The 25,635-nt window shown below is 45.9% G+C and overlaps 1 protein-coding gene across 1 annotated transcript; it reads right to left on the bottom strand.

The window, feature by feature from the left end:
* Positions 1 to 1,232: 1,232 nt before the first annotated feature.
* LOC131408987 (transmembrane 4 L6 family member 1-like) lies at positions 1,233 to 14,159 on the bottom strand. Its single transcript, XM_058546208.1, has 5 exons — positions 13,989 to 14,159; positions 5,260 to 5,325; positions 3,571 to 3,716; positions 1,419 to 1,605; positions 1,233 to 1,253 (listed from the first exon to the last, which is right to left on the bottom strand). Exons 1-5 carry the CDS (start codon positions 14,157 to 14,159, stop codon positions 1,233 to 1,235), a joined length of 591 nt encoding a protein of 196 aa, XP_058402191.1.
* Positions 14,160 to 25,635: the final 11,476 nt, after the last annotated feature.

Here is a 25,635-nt window from a genome sequence, read left to right as displayed (position 1 = left end):
TTTGCCATTGGCTCTGACTGTTTGCCAAGCTGTGTCTTCTGCTTTTTTTCTAATTTGTACAAAGGCACCATGTGGACCAGCAGGGGCCCCGGATATCATCTACGGAAGCAGTCAGCTATGCGGGGTCCATTAGTTTGCAAGCTTCCTGGAGCAGAGACCCTCTCTGATGCTTCTTTGGGTACTGCCATAGCTTGTATAGTAGATTGAGTTCTCAAAAATGTTTGTTGCAATGACAGTAAAGAAGCCTGAAAAGAAAACTTCTGATTCCAGCTACTACAGCAAAACTTTTTTTTTTTTTAACACAGATGAGAAGTCCTTAATTTATTTCATCCCATATTTTTCTGCTTCTCCAGTGGTTTGGAAAAGTCTCTTGGATTCTCATGGGTTAAGTGAGGTAGTTTCTACGTCATTACTGAGTCACACAGTGTTTCTCAAAGGATGCTCCATCGAATATTAGACCCATAAAAATTGTTCCAGGAGAAAAGGATTTTGTGGTCAAATAAGACTAGGGAATTGTGCATTCGCCATTCTCTTCCTGGAGATTAGCAACGCACACTGGCTTTGTAAAGGTTCTGACAAGTCCTGCAGTAGAGAAACCTATTAAACTTTGTTTAATCCAGTGTATCTCAAATTAATTTGGCTACCAGAGTCTCCTCTACTGCTTTTTTTAAATAAATCAATAGCACTTATTACAATCCATGGAACTAGGGTCTAAGTAATAAACTTTGAGACCCACTGGAGAGTAGTCGAGAATATAAATGTTAGAATCAGGCTCAAGTTCAAGACTTAGATTCACTGACTTTGGACAAGTAACTGAGCCTGTCTGAGCCTGAAATTTTCCTCATTTGTAAGATGGCCTTATAACGCTCCTTGCTTCATAGGATTAGCTGAAATAATGTAGATAAAGTGCTTAGCACAGGGCCTGGGATATAGTAACAACTGAATACATTTAAGCATCTATTTATATTATTATTTAAAATTTTTTTATTATTATACAGCCCTATGACTTCTTATATCATTCTTAGAGATAAGTTAGGGGAAATGACAATCTTGATTCTAGCAAAGAAGATCACAACTGCGGTCCTTTTATAAAAATCTACTCTGATAAGAAAGTTGAGGGCTCTTTTTCTCAGCTTCTCAGAACTCTGGGGATCAATATTCCCCAAATCCAGTCTTTCTGAACCTGGGGAACTCTCCTTTGTCTGTCAGTCAGTTGTGATTTCTCAGGCTGGTCATAAGCCGGTTATGTTCACCTGAAAGATAATGAAGCCCAAAGAGACTAATGAAGATCTACTTTCAAAAGATATTTCCCAGTGACTGGATTACCTCTGGGAGTGGGGGGCTGGGGCAGGAGGGAGATGTGAAGAACAGGTCAGGGGGAAGTGACTTGAAAATTCTTGGGTTCTAGAAGCACTGACCTGTCCTTTTCGGACACAGGTACCACAGAAGATGTCACAGAGTCCACTGACGACTTGGCTAAGGCAAAGCACAGCTTCCACCACGCCGATTCCCAGGAGGATGGAGAACAAGACCACGTTCCAGAGGACGATATGCTCAGGCTCTTGGCAGGTGGCCCAGGTGGGCTGGTTGAATAAGTAGTTGTCCCTGCCAGGGCAGAGGAGAAAATTAGCCTGGTTTTGAGAGACAGTAAGGGGAGGGAGCTGCTACTTATAAGCATGTGAGAAGCACTAACCCAATGCAGGAGATGACAAAACTCAAGGGTCTTATTGCTCTCCTCTTCGTAAAGACAGCAGATTTATTACTGCCCATTTGTGGGAGTGTTAAACACACCATCGTTCCCTCTAACAGCACAACATCTCAGCAAGACACTATGGATACAGACATTGCTGCACAAGGGAGCATATGAAAAAGTGGGAAACCATGTGATACGAGATTTTTACTACTATAAAGATTTCAGAGGCAATAGGAGTGGTTAAGAGCATGGACTCCAAAGTCCCACAGAGCCGGATCCCAATTCCACCTCCCTCGCTAAGAAGTTCTACATAAGTTCCCTAAATATTTCTGTACATTAGAGTCCTTGTGTGTACAATGGAGTTAAAAATAGCATCAATACCATAGAGTGGCTAGGAGGATTAGATAAGATATTAGCACAGTGCCTGCCATGCAGTAGGCAACATGTTTTAGTTACACCATACTTATTATCATAGAAAGAGGAGGTCTAGAGGTGTAGAGTAGCTGGAGAAGCCTTCATAGGGAAAGCTGGAGTCACCTGGCCTTGAAGGAGGCAGCAGCAGAGAGGAGAGCAGCAAATCTTAAGAAGAAACAGCATGTAATCAAAAACTGTAAGGGAAATTTGGAATCAGTGCGCTAGCTGGACAAAGGGAAAATGGAATAGATTTTCAGGCCATATTTCATAGGGCTATATATTATTTGATACATCTGTCTCTACCTCTGCCTTCACCCATAGCCATATCTGTATCTCAGTTCCCAGCGAGACTGTAAATTCCTTAAATGTAGAGATTTCTTGGCCTTATCAGCACGTTTCCATTTTACAAAAACCCCTTTGGCTAATCTGTGGCAAAAGGATTGAAGAGCAAAATGGAACTGGGATACTCGTCAGAGGGCTGTTGTAGGAATGGAGGCAAAAGGCCTTGGAGATTTGGAATGGGGTGATGACAGGCTAGGTGAAGAGGAGTGGTCAGATTCAAGATCTATTGAATCTGAAGGATGAGGTCAGATTCAAGATGTATTGTCAAGGTAGAATTGACATGATTTGGTGGTGGATTGAATGTGGGAAGTGAGAAGGGAGAAGAATTAAAGATGACTCACCGGTTTTAGGTGCCCTTTAATAGGATGGGGATGACTGAGAGATGAGATATATGGGGGGACATCAAGGGTTTTGGACATATTAATATTAAAATGGTATGAGATGTTCAAGATGAAATTTCAAGAAGGTAATTAGATGTTTGGGTCAAGAATTCAGAAGAAAGATCTAGGCTAGAGATAGATGTTTGGGAATTATTTACGTAGAGAGATGGATGGTTCTGAAAGCCATGGGGATGGATGAGATCTGCCAGGGAAAGAATATGAAATGAGAAGAGAAGTAGAGTCTTTCTCAATCAATTGGTGCTGGGTTTCTTTCTGTATTCCTTTAGGAAAATAAACATGCATCATAGGGCCCAGCCATTTCAGAATATTTGTGCAACCTCAAATTTGGTAATTAAGTCTCCCCAATTAGATTGTGAGCTCCTTGCAAATAGGTGAGTTGTATTATCTTCCTTTGGTCTCCCTTCTCTTATCACACCAGTGCCTAGCAGGCCCTCAGCATGTGCTCAATTGAGCTTAATAATTGGGGCTAATGAAGTCAAGGTATTGTATTGAATACCTTGGGTGGACTGTTTAAGTCATGGGCACTCCTTGCCTTGGCCAATCACCTCCTAGAAATTGTTGATTTGGGACAGGTGTGAAGAAAGGAACAAGACCCTAGGTATGAATGGAAGTACCTGGCCCCAATACTGGATAATCAATACTGAGAGCACACACTCTTCATGGTCATCAGCTGTATCATTAGGTGTTAGACACTGACCCAAGACCATGAATGCTACTCACTCCAGGGTGTCATTCCTGAAAGGGTAGGTGTAGTTTCCACTGCCTGTGTCACAGAACGGGCCGCTGAGCAAACCCAGTGAAGAAATGACCACACAGTACACAGCCCCCACAGTGCCCTGTGTGGCCAGAAGCACAGAGAACAGCATCTGCAATGGAACAGAGCCAGAAATTCAGTGCAGCAATGGGAAGGGAGGTGATGGGAAGTTAGCTTTTTAAAGATGCATCCCCTGAGTTTCCTGGCAAATTGAAGAGGATCTGAATCTTCTCTTGTAGATGCCAGACTGGGTAGTTGTCCTTGTTTTGCTTCCCAAACATACAGAAAATGAGGTACTAGAGCTAAGAAGCCCTCTGTCCATTCATCTGCCCCAGTTGCAATTCTCAAGAATGAAATCCACCACTACAAATCTGTGAGCTGGAAATGTGACTCATTCACCACTAAACTCCCAGCACCTACACACTGTCTGGCTCATAAAGGAAGTGTGCTGCCAGTCTCCTCACCCGCCCTCCTAGCAGACATCAGTAATTGATTTCAGCACTCTTCCCCTCCAAGCCTGGAGGAGGCCTCATAGTCCTTTTCAAAGCAGAGCAACTGATCAATTCGTGTTGGCTCTCTAAATGAAACCTATTTGCCACCCTTGTGGTGGGCGTTCAGTAAATGTTTGTTGTATGGTTGGGTGAGTAAATGAATAATTGTTTTTCTAATGCCTGAGTCAGAAACCAACACAGGGCCTTGGACTGTGTACAGACTTCATAAATATGTGTTGACTCGATGGATGGGTGAGTGAGTGTGACAGCGAGGCAAGTGTCAAGGAAAGGTGACCTTCTGGCATATTAGCGCATTACTGAACTGGGGCAAAGCTGAGGGAATTGTCTGCTTCCAAGTTTGAGCTTTGATTCCTGACACATCCATTTTGTGTCTTTCTTACCACAGGGAGTGAGAGAGGGGGATGGCTGGAGCTGAATGGAATCACTCAGGGAGCTTCTTGGAGATGGTCCTCAGCAATGTGGGGGCTGAGGTCTCTGTGGAGGGTCTGAGTGGAAGCTGCAAGGGTTGGGATAGGGAACTTTTGGAGCAGAAAAGACAAGTGAGATGGTGTATGAACTAAAAGTGTAGGAACTGTGGACAGCTTGCTGTGATCAGGGGCAAGATCAGGAACAAGAAATAAATACATAATGGATAAACTTACAGAGCTATGGCCTTCTGTTCTTCACTGGGCCATTGTAAGAGAATATCTATGAAAGTGTTTCTGAGAGTACAATTTCCAATGTCCCCTATTGCTCGAATACCAGTCCTGTGATGTGTTACCACATTGGCTACTGGGGAAATAGGAAAGCCAAGGGATGGAAGGGTCCTAGACCTTTCCACAGACAGAAGACAGATAGAAACACAAACAACCAAACCCCAGCAGGCTGGCCTACTAGAGCTGGTAGGCTTTGTGTCCACAGCAAATGGCTCTCTTCACGCTCTCACCAGGTTCATTTTTCCTGGGATCTCACGCAGCAGCCCCATCTCTGTGGGCTAGAACCTTGCACAATATCACTATGCTTTAAAAGAGGGTATTAGAAGTGCTACACATTGGTCAATAGTCTATCCTTCAAAAGAGAGAAAGCACACAGCCTAGGAAATAAGCTCTTTGGGGGTGAGGGTGGGTGGGAAGTTAAACATTCTGTAGACCCCACAGTACCTACCCCACATCTGTGAGCACAGCAGCCCTCTCCATCTCCTCTCAACAGCATTAGCGCTGGCACCATAACCTGTGGCAAAGGAAATGCTCTTGTGATAAAGGGAATGTTACCCTTTTGGAGCAAACTTTTGATTGTGTCTCTAGCAATTTAAAAGTGTCTAATGATTCCTCATTGCCTATAGGATGCAACACAGACCCTAGACGTTGTACATGAGCCCCTCATGCCCTGATCTTGCCCTGCCTCACCTCTCCTCCATCATCGAGACCTCCCCACACACCAGCTTATGGGCTCCCAGGACAGACCCAGGACTTTCCTGCCTCTGGGCCTCGGAATATGTCCTTCACCCTTTGCCATCAGGTAAACTCCTCTTTACCCTCAAAGGGCCAGTTCAATTGTTATCTCCTGTGGTAGACTGAACAAATGGACCCCCAAAGATATATGCACTTCCTAATCCCAGGACCTGTGAATATTACCTTATATGACAAAAGATATCCTTAAATTGGGATCTTAATGGGAGGACTTTGCTCTGGATTATCTGGATAGGCCCTAAGTGCAGTCACATGCATCCTTATAAGAGGGAGGGAGAAGGAGTTTTGAGAGACAGACACACAGAGGAGAAGGCAGAGGCAGAGACTGTGAAGACAGAGGCAGAGACTGGAGTGATATGTTCACAGCCAAAGAATGCCAACAGTCACCAGAAGCTGGAAGAGGCAGGGAATGGATTTTCTCCTAGAGCCCAGAACATGGGGCCCTGCCAACACATTTACTTAGAGCTTCTGGCTCTGGAACTGTGAGAGAATAAATTTCTGATGTTTTAAGCCACCAAACTTGTGGTAATTTGTTACAGCAGCTGTGGGAAACCAATACATCTCCTCTTGGTAGTTTTCAGTGACCTCCGCCAGGCAAAATGAATCATTCCCTTCCTGCCTGCCAATCTGTCCTATTGCACTGAGCACTGCATTCTCATTCTCCCCGCAGGGCAGTGAGCTCTGGGTCACTCTTCCCACAGTGCCTGACACAGATTCAGGACCCAGTGATATGGTGGTAACATTTGTGATGACATTTCCCCACGATTCTTCTGGCAGTGTGGGGTAGGAGAATGAACACTGACTGGATAGGGCCATGGGCCAGGAACATGAAATAAATACATAATGGATGAACATAACTTTATGAAAAAAATCACCTCACCTAAGTGATGGTTGGTAAATGTGTTTGCTGATGCAAGCATCTGGGAAATCCCCAGTTCTCACCAAGGTCACCGAGATGTACCCCAGGAAATGTATGATGGGTATGTGGTCCGTGCTAAAGATGATTGTTCCCTACCTAAATGTCTTCTTTCACCTCATGGTCTGAGGTGAGGGGCGCAAACCCAACTGCCTTTAGAGGCTAAGCAGGTAATTTTAAGTAAGAAAAAGTGTCCTGGTATAACACAATAGGGAGTGGTGGGGACTGTGGAGAACTGGGATGTGCATACCTCTCCAAAAGGTATCCAATTCACTGTAAAGCAAAACAAATACGCACTGCACCAAACGAACTTGGGTCAACTCCCAGCTGGCTTGCTCTGGGAGTTGGTGAAGCTCTGATGAGGGCTGGGGTGGTTACATGGCATCTAGTAAAAGAAGAACCACAGTTTTGGATTTGGCACCGTGTGTCCACTGCGCTGGGGAAGAGCGTGCTGAGCTTCCCTTATTATCAGCTTTCTCTCTTCAGTGGAAATGAGCACATCTGACCATCACAACTCCCTAACACTGGGCACAAAGATGGTTCAGCATCCCCTTGCTCCAGTCCTCTCACAGCTGCCGTTGCGTGAGCACTGGCTACGAGCCAGGCTCGGTACTAGGTCCTCTCTATGCGCTCTCACACAGTGCTCATCGTAACCAGAGGGAGTGGCTACTGTTAACATCCCCATTTTACAGAGAGAGCAAACTGAGGCTTAGAGAGACGAAGTGCCTTGCCTAAGATCTCCCAGCTGGCCTGCTGTAGAGCCTGGTTTCAAACTCAACTCTGTTTGGCTCCCACCACTCTGCATGTCACTTCCTATGGAGACGGGGGAGGAGAGGTCTTGCATTTTTTCCCCCTTTTCCTGGCAGAAGCGTTTCTTCTTGGGATAAATACACTGAGATTTTGATTTATCAGTCACGCTTTGGTGAGTTTGGTTAGTGTTGTTCAGGGTCCCCGAGAGGTTTTACTTTATGCCTAGACAAAACAGATTTCCTGATCTGCAATGCTGCCCATCAGACTCTGGCAAGAACTGACCCCACAAAGGCACTGCCCCTCTGAGCTGCCACTGTCTGTCTCAGCCACCTTTTAAGCTTCAACAGATGAGAGTCCAGAGACCTGCATTCTACACATCGCTATGCCATATGCTAGCTCTATGACCTGCGTCTAGCTTAACCTTTCTTGGGCCTCTATTTTAAATCTATTAAATAAGGGGATTAAAATACTGACATCTAAGATTCTTTCCAGTTCAAGTGTTCAGTTCCAAGATGCCTTAAACAGAGTATGATTTTTGCCTTTCGGTTGGCAAGTGTGCTGTGGGAGTCTTTTCGCTCTGAGGGTTGAGGAGGTGAGAGAAGAGAGGAGGAGAGTTATTAAGGGCCTGCCAGCCCTCTCTTTCCCTTTCCCCTCCTGATCTTCTGCCTTATTTTCTTTCCTCCAAACACTGATATAAATCAGGTCACATAGCTGAATTCTTAACCCCAAAGGAGAAGACTATTCAAAGATCAGAACTGCTGGTGCTTCCTGCAGACCTCAGGCAAATTACAAAATGACTGTATGCCCTGAACTGTTTTATTGCATGAATAAAGCATATTAAAATTTTCTGGAAAAGCTTGACTAGTATAATGGGCATGTGTACTTCCTATGTATTCAGTGAAACGTATTTCTTTAAATGAAGTATTTTCACAAAAATCTCAGATTCTCAAAGTCATCTCTAGGCAAGTCAGCGCTGGGAATCAGAGAACCTTCCAGGTACGAAGAGGTGGACCAGGACCCCTGGCTTCCCTGGGGGGATGGCTCTGGGCAACTTTGGGCCTCAGGTTCCTGTACACTATCCCAAAGACAGCGCTCTCCCTTTTTGAGTTTCTTTTCCTTGTTCTGAAGAATCTTCTGGCATCAGGAATTGCTGATTCTTCTGTTCTTATGCTTTGGGAGACCGAAAGATGCCTTGAGTCAAATGGGAGGACCAGCTGGAGACTGTGTGTGGTGAGGGTACAAGTTTGGGGCTGATAAATGAGAGCTGTTGGAACCACCTTAGAGGAGGAGGATGCTAAAAGTCTCTCCAAGCACCTTAGGGGGAGCAGAGCTTGGTACGTAGAGCAAGGCAGGCTCCTAGGTGAATGTCAGAATGCAGCGTCGGCTTCAGTACAGGACTATCATAGCTTGATGGCACCTGGTCACACCTCTCCTGCTTAAAAAGTTCCAGCGGCTACTTATTTCTCTCTCTGACCTCATTTCCTAGTCTCTCTCCCAAACCTCTTTTACTCATCTCTAGCTACAGCAGTATTCTTGCTGGTCCTGGAGCTACCAAGTACATTTCCAGCTCAGGGCCTTTGAACGTGCCATTCCTTCTGCTTGGAATGCTCTTCCCCCAGATATCGACATGGCCTGTTCTTCACTTCATTCAAGCAGCTGCTCAAACACCACCTCCTCAGACAATGTTTTGCTGTCTATCTACTCCTCTTCTCTATTTCCTTCCTGGTGCTCACCTCTGACATTATATTACACAGTTGGCTACTTATGGTCTTTCCCTTCCCCGCTAGAATGTGAGGTCCTAAAAAGCAGAAATTTTGTTGGTTTTTTTTTTGCTGCTCTGTCCCTAATGCCTAGAACAGTGCTGGCACATAGTAGGTGCTCAATAAATTTTGGGGTGGGGGGAGAACCAATCAAGGGTCAGAAGCCGTCTCATCAGCATGGAATACAAAGTCACATGGAATTTTGCCCCCACTTGTATTTCAACACCGTTTCCTATCACTTCTTCACTGAAGCAGCTTTCGCTCCAGCCACACCAAGCGGCGCAGTTTCCATGAATGCCTCTTTCTCTGTGAGTCTCCTATGCCTTTGCACAGACTGCTTCCTCTGCCTGGAACACCCTCCTCCCTTCTCTGCCTGGCAAACGCCTACTAATTCTGTACAGTACAACTCAGATTCCTTCTTCTCCGAGACACCTCTCTTGGTTCCCAAAGGTAGAGCTAAATGTTTCCTCTTCTGCAGACCCCAGTCCTCCATGGCACCAAGGACTCACCCTGTCGAGCTGAATCATTGTGTGTTTGTCCATCTCCCTGGGTCTAAAGGAGCATAGGAACCACCTCTGCTGAGTCCAGCAGACCCTTACTTATTGCAGTCCTTCTACCCCCAATCAGGCCCCGTGTGATCCCAAACCACACCACTATCTAGTCTTAAGCTGTCCCTCCTAATGGTCTTGCTGAGTCTGCAGATGATATTGCTGGAAAATAACCATTAGTTACATGTGAAAAGAAGTTGGGACTCTACTTCTCAGTCCCTGGAGTACCCAATTCAATTTTTGTTATGCTTGTCCCAGACGCCCAGTTTTAACCACAGAGGCCTGCCAGGAGTTCCGGGTTGGTCTGTGGCTCCAGGAAAACAGAGAGCTTTTATTCTTGGCATTGGCTTTGCTGAGACAACATGCTTGTTGCTGTCACGAGGCTGCTTTCCAGCAGTAATAGGGGGAGGCTGCAGGGGACCTCCCTTCTGAGGAGACGACAGGTCTTTACACACCACGGCCGTGACCACTGGAGGAACTTAGCCCCCAAGTGGCTGTCTACCTGGCGGGGAAGGTGGGGAGGCAGTGACGCACGTGGCCCTGTTTTTCTGTTTCATCTGAAAACCAGCACTGTCTGCAGCAGCCCTCCCAGGCACTGTTTGTCTTGTTTCACCAGGACGTGGTATGGAGCAGGGCCTCTGCTGGCACAGCTTCATGCATGCCATCTTTCCCTGTGTCCTGCGCTGAGTGTGCACATATGCATCAGATGGTGAAGTGGAGAAATAACAGGCTTTGGACTCAGACAGGTGTCTGAGTCCTAATTCTGCCCTGTGCTAGCTGTGTGGCTGTGGTCAAATGATGTAATCTGCATGGCCTCATTTCCTCACCCATGAGATGGAGATAACGATTCCCTCTCACAAAGCTGGTACGGGAAGCAAAGGAAATAATATGTCTAAGCATTTAATACACTCTAAACCTTCATGCAAATGCCTGTTACAATTGTTAGTAAAGGGCAGGGACTGTGAATTCTGGTTTTATCCCCTACAGATCCATAAACACTGTTCTGCATGGAGCTGATGCTAAATAACTGGTTGTGTCTGTTACTGCCCGCGAGTGTCCCTTGTGGCTTTTGCCATGTGTGCTGGCCTTCCCTGCATCAGGGAGGCGGCTCGGCCTACTGCCCTTTCTTCCTCGGTCCAGAGCCCAGCACTCATTCCTCAGCCCTCTGCAGTCTGGAGTCCCGTCACCCTCCCAGGACTGCTCCAGCCAAGAACCGCCAGGCACCTTGCTGTGCATCAGAGGCTTTATGTCCCTGCTGCTGTAGTTGACACTGCGACTCCTCACGCCTTCTTGGAACTTTTGTCATCACCTAGGTGCCTCAAGAAACTCAAAGGTGAGTTTCAAAGCAATTAACTGTTTTTCCAAGTTGTTTCTTTTACTTTTACGTGTTAAGGAGACGTAACCACCAGCCATCCTGAAACTGGCCAAGCCTCACCACAAGAGCTATGCCCGTGACCTTTGCCTTATTTTTAATGCAAAGATCTCTCCAGGAGGAGCTTAGGCCTCATTATGTGGAAGCATGTTCTCCAACTGAGCCTGTGCAAGTGAATACCCGCCTTTCCCTTTTGAATATTCATTCCCCAACCAAATAAAAGTTCCTGCTTCCCTTTGTTCAGGGACGCCATGACTTTGGAAATGATTCCTCATGGCCTCCTATTTGCTGCAAATACCCTTTACTTTGTGAGACAACTTCCACTGGCGTAGAGTCTTATTTAACTCACCAGGAGGCAAGCCCATTTGGTTTGGTAACACTTTCTCCTTCCTCAGCTTTTCTCGCTTTCCTCTTTTCTGCTTTACCTGTCACTTACTAGTTGTTCTTTCTCAGTCTCCTTCCCAGGCTTCCCTCCCTCTGCATACCTCTCAATTTGCAGTGTTCCCTGGAGTGGACCTGGCTTCCTTTCTCCTCTTGTTCTGTTCATGAGCCCTGGACAAACCCACTGCCTCCGGGGTTCCGCATCACCCCAGTCTTGTCTTTGTCCTGGTCTCTGGTCCTGGCTCAACCATCCTCCGATCCCTCAGGGAGATGGGGAATGGAGCTCAACCACTGCCTCCCTCCCAGCTCCTCCTGGAGGTCCCTGCCCTGGAGAATGCCCCCACCATCTCCCCAGGTGCCCAGGCCAGAATGCCAGAGCCAAGCTGGACTGCTCTTTGCCACCCCCCCAACCCATCAGTCTTCAGATCCCACCAACTCGACCTTTTAATATGGCTCAAATGCACTCTCCTCTCCCAACCCTGTGGCCACTGCCTTAGTGTGCTTTAGACCTGGGCACCTGTAAAGGCATAGAGTGCACACTACGGACTGACTGAAGAAAGAAAGAAGGAAAAGAAAAGGAAAGAAAGAAGAGAAAGAGGGACTGGCTCATCAGTTTTTGCTTTATCCGACTTCATGGACTGGTTTGATCCTGTTTACTTGATCTCTATTTCACTGTGAAGATACCAATGTAACCATATTTCTAGGAGATCCTGGGAGGTTTTGTTGGAAAGCTGGAGGGAGGGTTGGGCGAGCCAGCTGGTGTTAAGGGATGCTGTGGAGACAGGGTGTCTGGTCCCTGACTGAGCCAGGCTCCACTCTGCTTTCCTCAGACCGTGGAATGTTTTCCCTCTGGGTCACTCTCTTTCAATAAATGTTCTGAGATTCTGCTATTAGGAAACTAAATTTCCTGAAGCTGCTTGATTCCTTTTAATAGTTACTGTATTTACTCATTTATATCTTAAGAGAAGATGGGTGCTGATGTCCCTATATATCTATAGATGAGGAGTGTGAAGTTAAGGGGAGTTAGGGAATTTCCCTGGTGATGGAGCTGAGAAACACAGACCCACAAACGCAGAAAAGAGCAGGGTAGGTGGGAGTCAGGAGACAGGTGCTTCGCTGGATGTGCAGAGGAGGAGGAGGAGCTGGGGGAGCTGGTAATCTGAGCCAGGAAAGAGGACAGATTGCATTTTACCAGCTGCCAGGTATGTGCAGGGCACTCTATATACATTATCTCATTTAATGTTCTCCACCTCCTCGTGAGATGGTGTGATTCTCCTTTTATTGAAGGTCAAGGAGGTTGCACAGCAGGTCAGGGACAGACCCATGACTTGAACAGGGTCTGTTAGACTCCTAGGTCTGTGCCGCCTCTCAGGAAGGGCTCTGAGCTGAGACACAGACAACCTTGGCCGAGGTACTGCTGATCTAGATGTTCTGTTGTGCAGGAAGGCCCAGCCTCTGCCATGATGGGAGGGGCAGGTGGTCATTGGATGCAACTTGAGACGTCACTGCGTCTACTACTGTGTGGGGAGAAGAAACAGGAAGGGAAACAGTCTCCTTTTTCTGAGGGTCCCTTATGCCCCATACATTCATCCATCCATTTGCTGAGCACCTACTCAGTGCCTGGCATCTCATAAACAAATGATCTTTTCATAAGAGAACACTGGATACCTGGGAGAGGAGGACCCAAATGAAAACAAAGGTGGAAAGGAAGGAAAGCACTCGATGTCTACCTCGGGGGATAACAAACTACAACCTGTGGGCAAAATCCAGCAGGTTGCCTGTTTTTATACAGTTTTATTGGAACATAGCTGCGCTCATTTGTTTCCATTTGTCTATGACTGCTTTTGTCTTATGACATTAGAGTTGAGTAGTTGAAATACTACTGAAATAACAGTGAAATAACAGACCACCTGGCCCACACAGTTGGAAATATTTACTATCTGGCCTTTAGTGTGTGTGTGTGAGGAAGATCAGCCCTGAGCTAACATCTGTTGCCAATCCTCTTCTTTTCGTTAAGGAAGATTGGCCCTGGGCTAACATCTGTGCCCATCTTCCTCTACTTTATATGTGGGATGCCGCCACAGACGGCTCAACAAACAGTGCATAGGTCCACGCCCGGGATCCGAACCTGCGAACCCCAGGCCACTGAAGCAGAGCGCGCGAACTTAACCACTATGCCACAGGCCAGCCCCTACTATCTGGCATTTTACAGAAAAAGTTTGCCAACCCCCTAATTTTGCCTAGGGAAGCCTTGATGGGAGCTACACAATTTATTTTTCAAGATTTTTCATCTTGAAACCAAATGAGCCTGACAAATACTCAGTTTTTGTGCTTTTTATAATGTGTATCTTTCATGCAATTAACAACCACATATTAAGCTCTAGTCTAAGCTGACACTTTGCTAGGTAGGCACTTAGAGGGCAAAGGTGGATGAGATTTGGGCTCTGTTCTTGAGGAGCTCACAGCCTGATGGGGGAGGCAGGTGCATAAACAGACGCTTGCAGCGTGATGTGCCGAGTACCAATGTGGACAGCGTTTAGGTATCACGTGTTGTCGGGTACAGAGGAGGAGCAGCCGGCCATGCTCTGGGGGCCCAGGGAAGGCGGCCCCAAGATGAGATGATTGCTCTGTGACTTGAAGGGTGCTTAGGGACACCTTTCTCTTGGAGGAGGTAAGGGAGCTAAACCTCATTCTTACCAAGAGTCCAGCTCCAAGAAAGCCGTGGAAAAACCACACCAAGTCTGTGATCTTGGCCGGCTCGAGCACCTGCCCATTGGGAAAGTACAGGAGGAGGTTGGCAATGATGGCTGCGGTGGCCAAGGCCAAGAGCAGCATGCCCGTGCACCTGGAGGCCGTCTCAGAGCACATGGTGAATCCTCCCTGGAAGGAGAGAGAAAACAACCAACACCACGAAGCTGCCTGCTCCAGCCCCTGTGGATCGGGAGAGAGGGCTCTGGCCTCAGAGCCCCAAGAGCAAGGTGCCATGCCCAGCTCCACCATTGAGAGGCCGTGTGACCTGGGGAGACGCTTGACCTCTCTGAGCCTCAGTTTCCTCTGAAAAGCAGAGAAAATATTGACCTCATAGATGGTGGTGGCATGTGGACTAAAGAAAGTATAATAAATATGAAAGCCTCTGCCTCATAGTAGATGTTCATTAGGTTTTCTTTAAAGGACTGAGGGAGCTGAAGTAACGTTTAGGAAACTGCTGTTACCCTGTTCTGGTTCTTTCATCCGCTCCCAGAGGAATTCCCATAGTGATTATGAACTAGGTCCTGGGTCCAACCCTGGCTCTGCCACTTAGCGGCTGTGTGACCTTGGGCAAGTTATGTAACCTCTCTCACCTCAATTTCCTCACCTGTAAAATGGGGCTGACAAGAGCACTCACCTTGCGGCATTGTTGAGAAGATGAAAGTAAGATAACATATAACACATTCTCATACCAGGCTCTCAGTATGTGGTAGCTGGAGAATAAAGAATCAAGGGGATCAGAATCATCTTGGCCTCTCATTTTATTTCTGTGGAAAATTTCCTTTCTCACTCTCTTTGTCAATTGAATTTATTGAGCCTGGAGATTTCTGAGAAGCCAGAATGGAGGCATATAGAAAGAGGAAAAGGTTTTGAATCTTATTTTTTTCTCTGCACTTGCTGCTCCTGAGCATAAATTGATTGGAGTAAACTCAGTATTTTATTTGCTGGGCAAAGGCTGCCGGAGGAGCATGTGGGACGTGCCCCTGTGACCCAAGGAGGCGGTCCTGTTTCCAGTTAGGTGCTACTCTCCTAACACCCCTTTGTGCCCGTTCTCGACTCAGATTCATGCTGAGATTGTTAACTGGCTCCTGAATGGCAGCTCATTAACTCCCCTGGTCCCCAGACACGGAGGCCTGGTGCCACGACTGGCCCTTCCCACGGGGGAAACCTGGAGCAATCTGCAGAGTCAGGGACCTCTCTTTGGGAACAAATCTGAGAAATGTTGGGCCTTAGCTTTCTATGCCCACAGAAGAGTCAAAGTTATTAATGAACAAAGGCTTAAGCAGGAAGATAATGCTCGGGGTCTTATTTCTGTCTGATATCCACATTCAGGGCTGCAGAAAGCTGATGCCTGAATGGGGTGCTGCTCCTGCCTCCTTTGTTTGGCTGAAGGAGATTGAAATTGCTGACATCACTCCCCATTATGATCGCTAACAGTAGTGATAATGAAAATTTAACACAACAGGAATAATCCTTGATGATGTGCAATAACAACACATAAAACTACTGCTACTTGCTCTAAGCACCTCATGGACATTGTTTCATTTAATCCTCAGAACATGTCCATGAGGCAATAGCTTCATAGCTCCATGAGGAAACAGAAGTGAAATAAGATTCCAGGATCTCCCAGCTGGTAAATGACAGACCTGATACTCGAAGGTAGGTCTGCTCATTTCCACCTCTAGTCATTCTTAGTTAGTGCAGATGAGTGGGAACTGGGAGCACTGGGAATCCAGGGCTGTTGGGCCTTCTTACATCCTGTGAAAGGGTCCCAAGCCAACAGCCCTCTGCTGCTCCTCGACACCTAGACGTCACAGCTTTTACTGCAATGAACACAGCTGTGCTCGCTCTCTAGGTAAATTGTAGAGCTTCTTGAGAGGAAGGGAGAGTGGGTAGAGACTGGGGCCATATTTGTAAAGGAGGACCATGCAGCACCCAAGGTTGGCCTTCATAAAACCATGAGAAGCTGATAATTCTCTTGGGTCATGGCAGAGAGTGTTAGAGCTGCTAAGCACTCCTGGAAATCCAGTCCCTTCATTTCCTAGGAAGCATAGCCCCAGAGAGTTGAAATTACTTGTTCAAGGTTATACAGCTAGGTAGTTGGAAATAGTAGCAAAAATAGTCACAGTTATGTTCATAGGCATTATCTCATTTGATTCTTCAATAGTCTAGTGACAGAAACATCATTATTATACCCATTTTATTCATTTGCTGCTAGACATTCTGAGGCTCAGAGGAGCTAAGAAACTTGTTCGAGGTCACACAGCTTGTAACAGGGCAGCTCGTCTTCCGAGTCTATCCAGTTCCCATAGCTTTTGGCCTCAAATTGCTCAACAGGTGGGATAATCACAAGACCTTGGGTTCCTTGATCAAAGACTTCATATCAAATAATCTGCCACCTGCTCCCCACATATTCATATTTATACTTAACAGACAATTACACCATAAGTTTGTGTTTGGGCAGTGTGGTCACTGCCCTGAGGATTTTAGGCCAGCTGGGTAGTGCCAGGCTGTGGGGACTTGCTTTCAACACCAATCCTGCTTGTCCTTAGGCAGAAACACACAGACATACCCATCAACCCAGTACCTGGTCAGTGGAGGTTGGGGCCCAGGCACACTGGGCAGCCTCCCCTGGGCAAGGCACCCCAGCCAGGCCAGGCCAGCACGGTGAAGGGGCCCTGCACGCCGTGTTGCAGTTCCAGAGAAACTTCTAGCTCAGCTGCTGGAAATTTCTGGATCCTTCCACCTTTCAAGAGGCACGACGTGAACACAACAGACGACAGACAGCACTAAGTCCCAGGCACTCACCTTACAGGATAGTTTAGGCATCTAACCACAGCTGTCTACTCTTTCCTGAAGGCCCCTGGAGAAAGAAGTCCCTGGTCTCTTTAGAAGCTGAAGCCCGGCGACTTTCCAGGCCCCTCTGAGGCTCCTGAGCTCAGTGGCACGCTGGACTCTGAGAAGCACAGGGCTCCCCTCTTCCTGTCTGGCCACACCTCTCTCCTGCTGCCCCCAGCCTGGGCAAAGTGGCTCAAATTCTCTCAATAAGAGCCAGCACTGCCTCCCCTGCCAGGCGGCCCCCCGGGGAAGGGCACAGCCACCTAGTCACAAAGGCGCTGTGCTTACTGCATTCGGCTCCTCTCTCTGGGTCACTCCTGATAACCTTTGAAAAGTTTCCCTGGCGGATGTGTTTCCATCGAGCTGAGATTGAGGAGGGTGTGGGGGATGTAGCTGCTCTGGATGTTGGTAGGTGGGGTGGGCCCACCAGCCCTGTGTGAACACGTGTGGGAAAGGCCCACGTTATTGACTGGGGGGGTTGGAGTGTCACCTTGTCATTGTGTTGTCATCTCGAAGCTCCTCTGCTCAAGGCCCTGGGGCTTGAGCCCTGTTGACTAGACGGGCAGTGGAGCCTCCTGGCTTTGCTTTGGGTTTCCAGCTGGACTTGGTCTCTCAGCTAGCCACAGGAGGGAAATGCATTGTCAAGGGGGCCTCTCTCCCTTCTCACCTGTCCCCCCCCAAACCCCTGAAGCTGTGACATTAATGCATCAAGTGATGGATGAAGTGCAACCATTTGGGGCACCGTGCCAGGAATCTGGTTACCCAATCACCCAGTAGGATGAGCCCCCAAATGGCTCTGCTCCACGTCTGGCTTGGATTTCCCAGTCCGTGACCAATGGTGGCTGCGGGAGAATGCCCTCTTTGTCTCTGGTCTTGCTGCCACCCCTTCCTGCCCATGAGAACACATTTCCCTTTAGTAATCTACCAAGTTTTATTTTTCCCACACAGTGACCACCAGTGTGTTGCTAAACCTCTGAGAAAGCAGAACCGAGTGATTCTATAATCAGATACCTGGCTCCCGAAGCCTAACTGTATCCCAATCTGTAATGTACATTGGTAGCAAAGTGCTTTCCTATGCTGTGCCTAGACCGTCATCTCCGCAACCTCGAGTGGCTGTCAGGATGATATTGTTTTTTCGTCCTTGTTCAGATGGAGAAATAGGATTAGAGAAGGTCCAACCTGCCCAAAGTCAGTGGAACCAAGAGAGAAGTTAACTTTCTCATTTTTGTGTTCTTCCTATGGCATTGAGATGACCTTCCGATCTTGGGGTGTCCCACCAGAGTAGTTTCTGGGTCCTCAGGCATCCCCCGCACTGCTTGTCACCTACAGAAAGTGCCTGGACATGCTGCCCTCCCTGGAGGGTAGCCCTCAAGCCTGGGCGGACAACTTTTGATAAAGATGTGACTTTATTGGGTCCCCCCAGGTCAGTCTGGTAGAGGTGACATCTGGAAGATTTCCTCTTTAATGCTGCCAAATATCTGCACTATTTGATGCCTTTTCACAAGAGCACATCATTCCTAAGGATCAAAAATAAAGCAAACATCTTCCAAAGCATAGCATTAATATCATCCCCCAATGGACGTGCTTCCAGGAGCAGACAAAGAGAGATGGAGAAATCTCACTTGCAGATTGTGAAAACATGGACAGAGGTAACAAGATAAAAATTTCAACCTGGCAATTCAAGTATGCGTGTTATACATAGATACATATACATACCATAACTGATATTCTTGAATCAAGTTTTCTTATTGATAAAGAGGTTTCAAATACATTTAATACAGTAACCCTGTGACTGAGGTATTCTTCTTTTACAGAGGAGAAAACTGAACTTCAGAGAGAATTAAAAAATTGCCTGGTTCTTGATAACATGCTCTATCAATTGGAAGAGTTTTAGCCTGTGGCAGAAACTGCTATGTGATCACCAAAACCTGTGCCCTTTTCCTCTGGGACGCAGAGCTAGATTACCTTTCCCAGCGTCCTTGCGTAGTTATGGCCATGCGATTACCTCTGGCCAGTGGAATACAGGCTGACGTGATGGGTGCTACTTCCAGGCCTCGCACATAATTTCTCATGTGTGAGTCTCCATCCTCTTTTTCTCTTGTCTGCTGGCTCGAAGCAGAGATCCTAGGGGATGCACGAGCCACAAGATGTTTTCAACTCTATCTTCCACGCCCACCTCCCAAACCAGATAACTCTGGTTCCTGAGCCTTTCCAGGTTGCAGGGCTGGACTCTATGGGCTGGATTCCCGTCAGTGTCTCCTCTGCAGGCATCTAGAAGTCAGCTGTCTCCCTTCCAACTAAGTTAGATGCCACACCTGCGTGTGTTTCCCATCTTCCCAAAGTACGTTGACATCTTCTTACTGTGTAATCGCATCTCCTATTCTTTTGTTCTTTTCGATTACTTTACTGTGTTTCTGCAGGGAGTTTCCAGGAGGCGGCAGAGACAAACACAGGTACAATCTTTCATGATTAAACAGCAGTCCTTCAGGATCAACACTGGAGGTGGAGTATTTAAAATAACTTTGGAAATAGTGATTTCATTTTTATTAGTTATTGTTTGGGTTTTAAGCAGAAACTACACATGTATAACTCATCTGCCTTTAACAAACTTTAATAAACCCTTAATTTCCTAATTAATTATATATATAATGTCTTTTTTTTTTTTTAAAGGATGACAAAAAAACTTGCTGGCTGCTCGTGGGGTAAAACTGCGAAGGTCCTCCCTCCCCAGTTATGCCCCACGAGCAGCCAGCTTGTTTACTTTCATCCCTGACTTGGACTCACGCCTTAGCAGGCTACGGGAGTTGGCATGCTCCCCTGGCGAGACTTGGTAGAAGGAACTGAAGATCAAGGGGGCACTTGAACTAGATGAATCTTAGGTTCTCTCACTCCTCTGAGGTGCCATGACTCTGTGTGATACGTCTAATGTCCACTTGTAATTTCGTTGCTCTTCTGGTTCAAGCATGAAAGTCTCATCACCTCGGTCTAATGAAGTTACTGAACAGCTTTCACATGTATTTTTAAAATTTATTTTGGCTTCTTTTCCAAAGACCAGTTGAGAGAAATTTGGATTGAATTTAACATTTGTGGGCTTTATGCTCCCAAATATCAGAAGGCACCACAGAGTCTGATAGGCCGGTGCTATTCACGGCTGCTATATGTCCCACACGGGGACAGATCAGACCAGAGTTCTGGATGAACTTGAGGAACTCCTTTGTAACCAAATATGACCAATAGGGGGAGCCTGGACCTCGTGAGAGTGTTAAAACCCTGGTGAGGAAAGGAGAACTGTGTGAAAAGAGCAGCAGAGTGTAGATTGTCTTATTCAGTTTCTAATTTTACTAATTAAGAAAATGCCTGGGAAGCTACATGCCTATTTCCTGAGGGCTCATGGAAAACCTATTAACCCTACACATGTTCTTACAAAATAAATAGTTAAATTTACTACTATTAGTAATGATGATAAGTATTTATTCTGATTTTGATAACATTTGTTACAACTAATAAAAATAATAACTTAGTTAATAAGATTATTACTATTAATATCAATCATCTGTTTCTAGGAGAGCAGAGAGATGTGTAACAGGCTACGTCTGGGGACACCAGGAGAATTAGGATGCACTTGCACTGGAGACAGAGGCAATCCTGAGGAGTCGAGCCAACCCAGGCGCAGCCACCCTCCGTGGACTCCACGAGTCTGAGGGATAGCGGTGGCTGTGCTCCAGCACTCAGCAAGGCTCTGCCCGGACTGAGGATCTTCTTGTTTTCACTTAGTCAGCCTTGTTTTGAGTGACGAGGAGAGTGTGTTCCTGAGTTTAGCCCTTTACACTTAAATGAATGGGCGAGGAATGGGTGGTACAAGGCCGTAGAGGGAGGGCATTGAAGAGCTGGGGAGGTCAGCAGCTTTTAGGACTGGCCCAGCACACAGACACCACTGAGTTATACTCTGTCATGTGCCACCTGTTGCTTTTGCTCCCAAAAAAATTTGACTGGGGACCCATTTCCTTTGACGTATGGAGAAGGCGGGTTGTAGCTGATGACAAGCATTGATCCAGGGGATTGCCTTCCCTCCGGCCCAGAGTCCTAGTCATAGGAAGGTCAGGGAGTATTCCTCCTCGGTTATCAAGCCGGTAAACTGAGTTGCTGTCCCAACCCTCTGACGCCTGGCCTCCTTCATGGGCACGAAGTAAGGCTGAGAATGCAGCACGCTCCTTCCTTGGAGAAACCCAGTGCTGTGTGGACTTTTGCTCCCTTGGGGTCTCCTAGGGTGATCCGTCAGCTCCACTGGCTGGCTTGGCTGGAATTCCATCTGGAGCCCATCTGTTGACTTGCAAGTAGGTCCTTGGCCAGACGTTGGTGTCTCTTGTCAGATTCAAGATGTAACTTTGTAGTGATAGAATCACGGGCAATGAAGTCACACAAGCATGAACATATTCTTAATAAGAAATACTTCTTTTTAAAACAAATACTGAAAAGTTGAAAGACTAATTGGCAGGAGAGTGTTTTGAGTAATAGACACTCCCTTGATGTCACCATTAAACATAGGGAAGGCCAGAGAAAGATAGATTCGGAAACGGAGGAGGGATACTTTTCTCAAACTCAATTAGGCAAACACAGTGTCGGTGGAAGGAAGAGTCCTGGGTGAGGGGAAGAAAGCTGGGTGACCTCAGGGAAGGATTTTCAAACTCGAGCCCAGGCCTTTCCTTCTCCTTGAAGCCTCTTCTTCCACGGCCCTCCCTGTCTGGACGTTCCCTGCTCTCTGCCAGAAGCTGTCTCTCCATGTCACAGGCACAATGTCCACTCTTTATTTAGATCTCGGTTTATAGATGTCACCTCCTGTGGGAGGCTTTCCTGACCACTTCTTCTTGCCGCACGCCCCCTGCCAGCTCTTTCTCCCTAGATAGTCTAGACTATGAGCTCATGAGAGCAGGGCCCGGGTATTATATATTCAGCCCCTAACACAGTGCTTGGTCTCCGGTGGGTGCTCAATAAAGTAATATAGGTTGACAAAAATGACCCTTCAAGCCCTTGCTCATCTTACTTTCCCCTAAAATCTTATTTGACTTACTGTTCTGTTTCTACCTCCCAGTGCAGCCTTGTTTCCATATTTTTTCAATGTGTATATCTGTTATGAATCCAAGTAAATTTTAAGCTTCTGATAAATGGGCACCAATTCTATTCTTCCTTGAATTTTCCCTGGCATGAAGCATAGAACTGAAAACCTAATAGGGGCATTATAGTACTTTCTGATATTTAGTGAATGGATAAGACTCTGCCCATGATTAACTAGGTCTTTCTTTCTTGTGTCTCCCCATCCTCATCCACTCTCTGTGACTTACTCCCTTCTCCCCATGGCTCCACCCTTTCTTAGCCCCGGATCACTCAGCCAAAAGAGGGAAAAGATGAACCCCATAATTAAGCCCACTCGTAAGTGTCTCAAAGAGAATCCACTTCAGGACTCTAAAAAACCAGGTTAAAACTCCCAGAATCCCTCACAAAGTCCCGAAGCTCAGCAGTTATCCCCTTAATTCTGAGTGATAGAACCAACCTAGCAGGTTGGTTATGAAAGCTCTTTGCCTCAGTTTTCCCATATACATAATGGGGTTAATAGCACCTGCAACCTACCTTCTCCACCTGAACATGGTGAGATAATGTTGTAACATGCACTGCAGTCCTCAGATGAAAGGTCCTATATAAATACCAAATGCTATTAAAAGCCCTTGACCTATGGAAGATCATGGAAGCTTCACTGCTTACGGTGTTCACAGCAAGATAGATGAAAAGACTGGGGGTTGTACCCAAGGACTTCTTGGCGCTGGGACCTGGCAGCAACCCATGAGAATTAGGATCTATACATGAAGTCAGGGCCTAAAAGCAAGTTGGCAGCGATCCCAGAGGAAACTTTAAAGTCATTTGAAAAAATTTTAAATAAATTTATAAAATAACTGACCTTGGTTAATAAATCAAATAGTGTAGAGCTCTGGTAATAAAAGCCACAGTTCCTTGCTTCATCCTTTCCTGATACCTGTCCTTTTCCCTAGAGCAGCCACTTGTCATCTTTTTTCTGTTTCTTTTGGTGCTTCTTCCTATATCTCTAAATAAGATGTTTATACTCATCTCTTTTGATTGACCAATTTTAGATATTGTTGTTGAAGTTCTGCCATTGATCTATTATGATTTTACAATCCTCCATCCCGCTTCCATCAATCTTTTAATTTAGCTTTATCACTATTCCATTTATTTTATCAATTTTCCGTTGAAACTTTAAGTCATAAACTTGCTACTCTATTTCTTGTTCAGCTATAGACATGTTTTGACCTTGCAAGTTGGGGACATTTGCATCTCTACCCTTCCTTTCGGATCTGCTTCCTGCCTTCCACCTCCCAACATCTACGATTTGAACTTCCACTTCGTCGAGATGGACAATGTTTACATTCTGTTCTGAAGCCATAACTGTTCTGTGCTTTGTCTGTGGGTTTAGTCTAAGAACTGAAGATCATCTTGACTGTTTAGTGCAAAGCCCAATTTTGTACTGCAATTATATTTCCTCTCTTGTAGAGCTTTGGGTTTTTTCTATAGTCTCTAATTTCTTTCTTTTTCTGGCACTGTTTGCTTTTATTACATCTTTAATTTACTCTTGAATACTTGATCCAAATAGGCATTCTATTAAATGCCCTCCTTCTGTTTCCCCCAGATACCCCCTCCAGGGGTCCTCCACCCTCTGACTGACTGCTATCTAGAAGTGACACAGTTATCACTCTGGAATTTCCTCGCTACTTCTCTTTTCTGGAGCCCACATCTTCCTTGTTCTTGATCTACTCTTTTGTTTTGCTGGGGAATATCCTAAATAACTTCCCCCAAAAGGCATATTGAAAATAAATTCTGCCTAGAAATGTTTCTATTCTGCCCTCAACTTAAGTGATAGTTTGGATAGGGAATTCAAGGTTGAAAGTATCTTTTTCCTAGAACTTTGAAGGCTTTATTCCACTATCTCCCAGCTTCCATTGTTGCTGAGGACAAGTCTGGTGACAGTCTGATTCTTGTTCCTCTGTGGATGACCTCTTTTCTTCACCCTAAAATCTCTCTTTTTCCTTATCATTTTGAAATTTCACAGTGATGTGGTTTAGTGAGGGTCTGTTTCATTGTATTGCAGAGTGAGTGGGCCCTTTCAATTTAGAAATGCTTACCTTTGATCTCTGGTGAGTCCTTTCATATAGTTTCTTTGAAAATTTTTTCCCTTTATTTTTCTAAACTCTCCTTTTAGCTCTTACCAGGTGTTATGGACTGAATTATGTCCCCCCAAATTCATATATTGAAGCCCTAACCTCCTAGTACCTCAGAATGTGACTGTATTTGGAGATAGGGCCTTTAAAGAGGTGATTAAATTAAAATGAGGCCATTAAGGTGGGCCTTAATCCAATATAACTGGGGTCCTTTTAAGAAGAGGAAATTTGCACACACAGAGAGACACCGGGGATGTGAGCACAGAGGAAAGGCCATGTGAGGACATAGTGAAAAAGCGGCCATCTACAAGCCAAGGAGAGAGGCCTCAGAAGAAACTAACCTGCCTACACCTTGATCTTGGGCTTCTGGCGGCAGAACTGAGGGAAAATATATTTCTGTTGTTTAAGCCACCCAGTTTGTGGTACTTTGTTATGGCAGCCCTAGCAGACAAATCACTGGTCAAGTTCAAGTGACAAATATAGAAATAAACAAATTTGAATTAGCTAGTTTTCATAAGGAGAATTTATTTGTCCACATAACTGAGTGGTCAGGGGTGGTAGGCTGGCTTTGACCACTGATGAATTCAGGAGGTCAAGCAGCTTCACCAGGATGTGGCTTCTTTCATCTCTCAGCTCTATCTTCTACCTTTCTGCCTTTATTCACAGGCCCTGGGTGGGATTGGGTCACATGCTCCAAGGTTTAAGTCCAATGGAAAAGAATCTCTACTTCTCTTTCTGCAGCTCCAGAAAAAGTCTCCATGTTTTTCATTGGCCCCTTTGAGTTACACGTTCTGAGCCAATTACTGAGACCAGGAAAATGTGGTGCTCTGATTATCTAGTCCTCTGTCACATACTCCCCTTTTGAGCTGGAGATGTGGAGTCATCCCCATCCAGACTGTGAGAGTGAGAATGGGGGAGGGATGTTTGTCTGATCAGCAGGAATAAATATGGGGAGGTAAATAATAGTACAGGTTTATACAAGCTAGGTTAAATTTCAAATTTTCATTTAAATGTATCTGGTAACAGGAGCATAGCTGCATTCAATTAACATAAGTCTAGAGATTTAGTAATTGGAGAGTGATGAGAGGCAGTAAGGATTTCATCTAATTAGTATTTAGTGAGCATCTGCTATGTGTCTTGGAGGTGAGTGAAGATGAGGACAAAGAACATTTTTAGCTTCAGTGAGTGTGTGTGTTGGCAGTGATTGTTGCAGAGTTTCCATTCGTGACCAAATGGATCATCCTACAGCACCTTTCCATGACTTCTGTCTTTGCAGTGGAATGGGGAGTTATGGCTCATCTTATTCATCAACACTCCGAGACTCCATGAGACAGCTCTGGGAAGAGAAACTTATTTCAGAGAGTTTATTATCACTAGTCCTCCTATCCTTAAAACGTTGTATGTTCCAATACCCTCTATAGTCAGTGGATGTGCCCATGTGTCTTTCTTTGTTTGATGGCCTTCAAGCTGATGTTAGGGTAGAGAAAGTAAGACACTTGCTTGTCAGGCAATCTCATAAGACTTGATGAGATTTG

Source organism: Diceros bicornis, chromosome 7, assembly GCF_020826845.1.
Source record: "Diceros bicornis minor isolate mBicDic1 chromosome 7, mDicBic1.mat.cur, whole genome shotgun sequence".
Classification (NCBI taxonomy): Eukaryota; Metazoa; Chordata; class Mammalia; order Perissodactyla; family Rhinocerotidae; genus Diceros; species Diceros bicornis.
This window is presented reverse-complemented; position numbering and strand designations above follow the sequence as displayed.